At 36.0% G+C, this 6,684-nt stretch overlaps 1 protein-coding gene across 1 annotated transcript; it reads left to right on the forward strand.

The window, feature by feature from the left end:
• Positions 1–3,060: 3,060 nt before the first annotated feature.
• On the forward strand, positions 3,061–5,073 carry LOC103463689 (granzyme G-like). The gene is made up of 5 exons (XM_008407222.1): positions 3,061–3,146; positions 3,552–3,711; positions 3,823–3,952; positions 4,102–4,329; positions 4,438–5,073. Exons 1-5 carry the CDS (start codon positions 3,089–3,091, stop codon positions 4,579–4,581), a joined length of 720 nt encoding a protein of 239 aa, XP_008405444.1. The 5' UTR covers positions 3,061–3,088; the 3' UTR covers positions 4,582–5,073.
• The last annotated feature ends 1,611 nt before the right edge of the window (positions 5,074–6,684 follow it).

Raw genomic sequence — 6,684 nt, forward strand, 5'->3', positions numbered from 1 at the left:
TCAACTGTATGGTTAAAGTATAAATATCTGAGAAAAAAGGGAGAATGATTCATTAATACATTCCTCCCTTGCAGGCATAAACTCTGCATGAAGTGTTGAATAGATGCAATTTATGTTCCAAGCCTGCTGAACTTGTCTTGCACTCAGCAATAATCACGTAATTATCTTATGGGTCGAAGTCTATCTTCGGTAGCAGAAGCTTGTGTAGCTCCTTAAATGCAACACGTCAAAACCACAGGATGTTCATAAAAAAAACTGCTTATAGAGTGACCTCTTGGTGACTGTTTGGGAAACTCGGTGATTTGTAGGATGTTGTTGAAATGTTTCCATTTCAGCCGTGAAGACATCGGCACTGCAACTTCGACTAAGTCGCCGTTAGATGCAACTTCCCGATATGACTTTTTTAGAAAAAATATAACCAGGAGTGGAACAAGAAGTACAAAAGGCACCAATTGCTCATTATTGACATCCTGAACGATTAATGCTGCAGGATGAATCAAGCAGGGGCGTTGGTGCCACCCACCACCAGATTAGATGAACTAAGATAGGTTAGGAAATGGAAAGAAATGCAGTCATCAAACTGCAAATCGCTTTCAGAATAAGCTCAGCATTTATTTCTTGTGAACATATATACTGCTCAAAAAAATAAAGGGAACACTCAAATAACACATCCTAGATCTGAATAAATGAAATATAATTGCCAATAATTTCCATCTGTTGTCTATTCCATTTGCACAACAGCAGGTGAAATTGATTGTCAATCAGTGTTGCTTCCTAAGTGGACAGTTTGATTTCACAGAAGTTTGATTTACTTGGAGTTATATTGTGTTGTTTAAGTGTTCCCTTTATTTTTTTGAGCAGTGTATTTTAAGGGGTTAACATAAAAGAAGCCATGTAAAATACAGTCGATTCTGCGGTTAGAGTTTGAAATTGAATTTTGATTAGACTTAAATATAGTTAGTGATCATGCATGATCTGCGCTTGCAGAGTTCACAGCCATAAGTTCACAACTACCACAAATGATTTCTCCCCTGATTTCCAATGGATATTTGAGCCTTTTGAAAGCATCCGATCTGCAGACCCGACTGAGCGAAATGAAGCTTTAGTACGACAGACTGGTACCGAGTTATTTGGAGAACAGGAAAGAATAACACTTTTATAGCAACCTACAAGCACAAATTAAAAAACTTTAAAATGTGAAACTAAGTTTTAAATATCTTTCCATATCTTTTCCATTTTGGCTTCTGCTTAGGCATGATGAATAGGTGTGTGGCAAATATAGGTGATGAGGAACTATAGAGTTTGAAAAGAACTGAAAGACTTAAGAAGTTGATATAAAATCAGAGGGGAAGATAAGTCTTCAACATTCAGGAACCTAACCAGAGGAAGTGGTTGATGATAGCAATCAGAAGTTCCTGTTGTTCAAGGTAAAGTAAAGAAATAACACAACATAACCCAGATGCACATAAAAGAGTCAGACTTAAAACAGAATCCAAATATAATCAATGATCAAGAAAGACTTTAACAAACTCAAATGGCGGACATGTGACTTAGCAAGTGCCTATATTAGACATGTGGCTTCTGTAGGGTCGAAAAAATGTTTATTCCTACTTAGAATTATTTCATAGCTTTTCCTTTTTATGCTGAAATGATCAATATCTGTGGCAGATCAGTTGGGGAGGATGACTTTTTAAAACCTTCAAAGTGTTACCTGGAAAGTTTTTAAACACACGCAGTTTCACAACTCTCATGCAGTCCAAATTAAGAACGGCAAAATTCTGAAGCAGCTGCTGCAACAGGCGATGAAAAAGTGCCCATTCGACTTTTAAACCAACCAGTTTATTTATTTATTTTTCTGCAGGCTCGGACATAATGTCAGATCTGGGTGAGCACAATGATCTCATAAGTATAAAATCCAATTTCCTTAAGGTCTGTCTGGGATATAATATGTAGTTAAATAAGAAGATTTAGTTGTCTCTCTTCTAAATATTTCTTTAATGTTGTGGTATTTTCTTGATGTCAATCTAAAGCAGAGTTTGAAAATGTACTGAAACCAAGCTGGATGTTCATACCTTCACCTTCTTTATCTTTTTCCTTAGAATGAAAAAAAAAACATTCTCTACTTTGTTTCATTTGGGCATGCTATAACTGCACTCAATTCAATTCACACTCCACAATGGTCAAATGGCTCCACGATCACTCCACAATGGTCAAAAGACATTGTGGAGTGATCTTTGAGATATTGTGTGCCAATGTGAGTTTTTACCATGTCATCCAGATCAGATGGTGGTTCAACATCAACCAAGAATTTCTTAAATATAGTATTTTCTTTCCAGTTTCCTTCACCCAAAAGAAGAGTTTCTCCCTTTATGAATTTGGAAAGTTTATGACCGGATCCCTACATTAGAGAAAATCTCATTCAGGCCATAGAACTGGTCAGTAAAGACTTAAAAGTGTGGATGCATGCTTAATTTGGCAAACCAGGAGTTTTTCCACACTGCTTCCCCACATAAAATAGATGAAGTCCTGTGGCCTGACTCAGCATGATGACATGATGCTGCAGAGTGGATTCTCTATGAAAACACAAACCATATTCTGATTTTTTGTTTTATTTTTTCACTGCAAGTTTTAAACAAGAGGATGTATTTTTAAGGAAATGCATTATATTTGTGCACAATAAAGGTTATTTCAGTCTTTTATAATCTGATAATTGTATATTCCTTATTTTATGCTTTGTTCACTGACAACACTGGTTTTGAGCGCAGTTTGAACAGTTTTGAGGTAACAGTTTGGTTTTGCAGAAACAAAACTGTAGGTTTAGTGAAAATAGTTTATAATTTGGGTTTTGTGTTTGGAACTGAGAGAAATGGATGGATGGTGTTGAGAAATGTGTTTGAATAATTGAGAACAAGTGTAATCTTACCGTTGGAAAACAAAACATAAAAAAACCCCCCAAAAAACGTAGTGTGGTCTGGAGCCACATGATTTGCATGAGGAAACAGACAAACAGATAAAAGGAAGCATGTCGAGTAAAAACAGTCAGAGATGTTTGTTGCTCCTCCTCAACGTCTCAGACTGTGATCTCACCATGTTCATCTACTCTGACTTTGCAGCGCTGGTGCTTGTGCTTACTTTTCATAGTCAAGGTGAGTCTCTTTTGCAATATCTTATAGTACAGTATATAAGAACTATGCATTTATGTGCTTTATAAATTTGCCAGTATTCATCTGAATAACAGGGGGCAGCTATCTTGTCTTCTAACCAAACAAGTCCAGCATAATAAAGTGAACTGAAAACAGGGGGGGGGGGGACGTTTTTTTTGACATTGACCTTCTATAACAAATGCTTTTTGAATGACATAGGTTGTTGAGGACACACTAAAATATGAATAATTTACCCCTTTATATTTGATGTTGGATGTTCTCTCATTCAAGTTTTGGGATTGGTCAGATGTGGTTTCACATTTGCATTTACTGTAATCATGACTCATTTTAACGATGGTAATAATCATTGCTACTAATTTAACATTTAACAAAAAGTATGTCAAAAAGCTCATGCAGGTAAAATCATTGGTGGCCATGAGGCTGCAGCTCACAGCAGGCCGTACATGGCGCTTTTGACTTGCCACAGTGCCAATGGTAACACAAACCACTGTGGTGGGTTCCTGCTGAGTGAATATTTTGTGATGACTGCGGCCCACTGCAAAGCCAAGTAAGTTTGCTATAAGTTATTTTATACTGCAATAGACTCTGGACAATTTAGAATTCATTCATTCGTCTTTTCTTGCTTCCTTTCTTTTGTCTTTTCTCTCTATCTTTGTAGGACTTATGAAGTTTGTCTTGGGGTGCACAATTTCGCCAGCCAAAATAAGTTATGTTTGCCTGTGGAGAAAAGTTTTCCACATGAGAAATACGAGAACATAACTTACACAAATGACATCATGCTTCTGAAGGTAACATAGATCTGGAAATTAAAGAATATATATTTTTTATTACTTCCAATAATAAAAATAATTTTTTTTTGACATGCACAAGGATTAAAACAAAGCACATTGTGAGTTAAGTTAAACAGTCTTTTAAATATTTTCTGTTGTTCCTTTAGTTGTCTACCAAAGCTGTTTTCGACAATAATGTGCAGCCTATTGTCCTGGCAGACGTGTGTGACGACACACTTCCCAAAAAATGTCTGGTTTCTGGTTGGGGTAAAACAAGCAAGGACAGTGTGTGGCTGTCTTCTAAACTCGGAGAAGTCAACGTGACGCTCACTGATGACGATCTCTGTGCTGACAAAAATGCGTACTGCTCTAAAGGGGAGAAGGGACCGAGTGAGGTAGGTTTTTTTCTGCTTTCTCATCTTTCCTATCTTTGTCTTACGACAAACACAAGAACCGATCTCTTCCCTCTGAACAGTCATCACATGCTGTGTCTGTGCTTGCAGGGAGACTCTGGTGGTCCGTTAGTCTGTGAAGATGGAAAAGCCTTTGGAGTGATCTCAGCAAATGACCCTGTTCTTAAACGGGCCAAGTACACCAAGATACGTAACTACAGAGAATGGATTGATGATATTATGAAACATAACTGATTAAATACTGTTTAATCAGTTATTTTTCAACAACATAAGACTGAATTCAAATGAATGACAGTTTTGTGTAGCTTCTTGCTAATTGGAATCAGAAGATAGTTTTTTTATTTTTCATTTTGCTTGTATTCCTTAATAAAATAAAGCTTTCTGCTTTTTTTTCTACAGCAAACTATTAAATAGCCAAGCAATATGATGCCCTTTGACCTGCTGTAAAAAACATTTCCTTCCTTTCCATATTGTAACTCTTACTATCATTTAGTTTCATAAAAATAACTCGGTGCTCTGATGGGTTTCCTTACATAGAAAATGTTTAATCTATTTTTAATAGTTAATTGTTCATACTGTACTGTTTGATAAGTAGGATCAATTGGAATGTTTACGTGACTGAATATATATATTTTTGTAAAGTGCCTTGAGATGACATTTGTTGTGAATTGGTACTCTATAAATAAAATGAATTTAATTAAATTCATGTATGTTGAAACTAGGTAATGGAGTCTGAGTCTCTCTTCTATTAATCTGACTGACTGGATTTATAAGGTAAGATAAGGTAATTTTATTTACATAGCACATTTTCAGCAACAAGGCAATTCAAAGTGCTTTACATGAGTTAAAAGGAAATACAAACAAAATAACAAACCAGAGGAAAGAAAACTAATGTTGTTCTAAAGTATGTAAGCAACTTTAGAACAACAGATACTCAGGGTTGCTAAGTATCTAATTCCATTTCTAAATAGTGAGTACTCTACAGTTTCTGATAAAATAAGCTAAAGAGTGACTGATCTAATTCCTTTTCTGGGTTAAAGTGAGTACTCCACAATTCTAAATTTGTTCTAAATCCTTTTCTGGGTTAAAAGTAATATAAACTAAGCGGTGATGAATCCTGTTAAGTATTTCTGGATTCCAAGTTCATAGTTATTCTAATTCTAATTCTGATTCCATTTCTGGGTTGTATAACTTAGATTTGTTTGTTTTTGTTGTTTTTGTGGGAGAAAAACAAACAAATGCCGATGTAGAAATGTATCAGCTTTGAAAATTAAAATTGAAGAGTTTTTCTTTACCTGTAATGACCTGGGGACTCGACGTTGGGACCCGTCCTGGGCAAACTCTCCTGCCTGATGACAGATGGAGTTAGGCACCAGCTTCCTTGCAGACCTGCAGTGATAAACAGGAATGGATGAATGTTTTCATTTATGTTTCAGTACAATATGATATGTTTCAAATTATTTCCAACTATCAATAGAAAAAACCTCATTAGCATAACAGCAGTCAAACCTTTCCTATTACTGGAATTAGGTTGGATATTTTGGTGATTGGAACCCATCGTTCCCACAACTCCAGAAATATCTGTTACTATAGAAACATATATTTGATGAACTATAAAAAATTTCATGTAAAAAATCTGTTTGAGTGCAATCTACAAGTAAAAACTTAAGCCATTAAACAAGGAGTATTTTTATCGACACTTTATAGCATTTTTGTCTTTCCCCCAGCATGAGGATATACGGGTTGTAGCATTTTGTAGATACGCCAACAGGTTTGTCCCAACCAGATGGAGAAAGAAGACACAAAAATCAGGCCTTTGGTGAATTAAAGCTAAAGTTCTACATTCCCAGAAACAAATTTTTGACTGATTCTAGTTTAACACAAAACCTCATTGAATGTGATGCACTTATTTAAACAATTTGAGCATGATTCAGAGATGAAAGTTGACTTACAGGCTGGATATCAATGAAATCTTCTGAACTTCCAGGTTGATGGGAGAAGATTGATACTTCTTGCTCTTCTCGGCCATACAAAGGATCTTCTTCTTAATTTGATATCAGTTTCAAGTCAGGATTCTGGCTGTGCTATTCCAAATAAATTAAATCACTTCCTCTCAGAATAAATGTGTTGATAAATAAAAAAAAAGGTTACTTTAAAATAAATAATGGGTATGACCATAGGCGTAGGAAGCGGGAGGGACGGTGGGGACATGTCCCCCCCCCCCAATATTGAAGAGAGTCACATTCATCCCCCCCAATAATTTCACCTCAGTTGCGAAGAATTTTAAAATCTTCCACTCGCATGCTTTTATTGTGAAGCCCCACAACAGCGCATTAG

The sequence above is a fragment of the Poecilia reticulata genome, linkage group LG4 (assembly GCF_000633615.1).
Source record: "Poecilia reticulata strain Guanapo linkage group LG4, Guppy_female_1.0+MT, whole genome shotgun sequence".
NCBI classification, from domain to species: domain Eukaryota; kingdom Metazoa; phylum Chordata; class Actinopteri; order Cyprinodontiformes; family Poeciliidae; genus Poecilia; species Poecilia reticulata.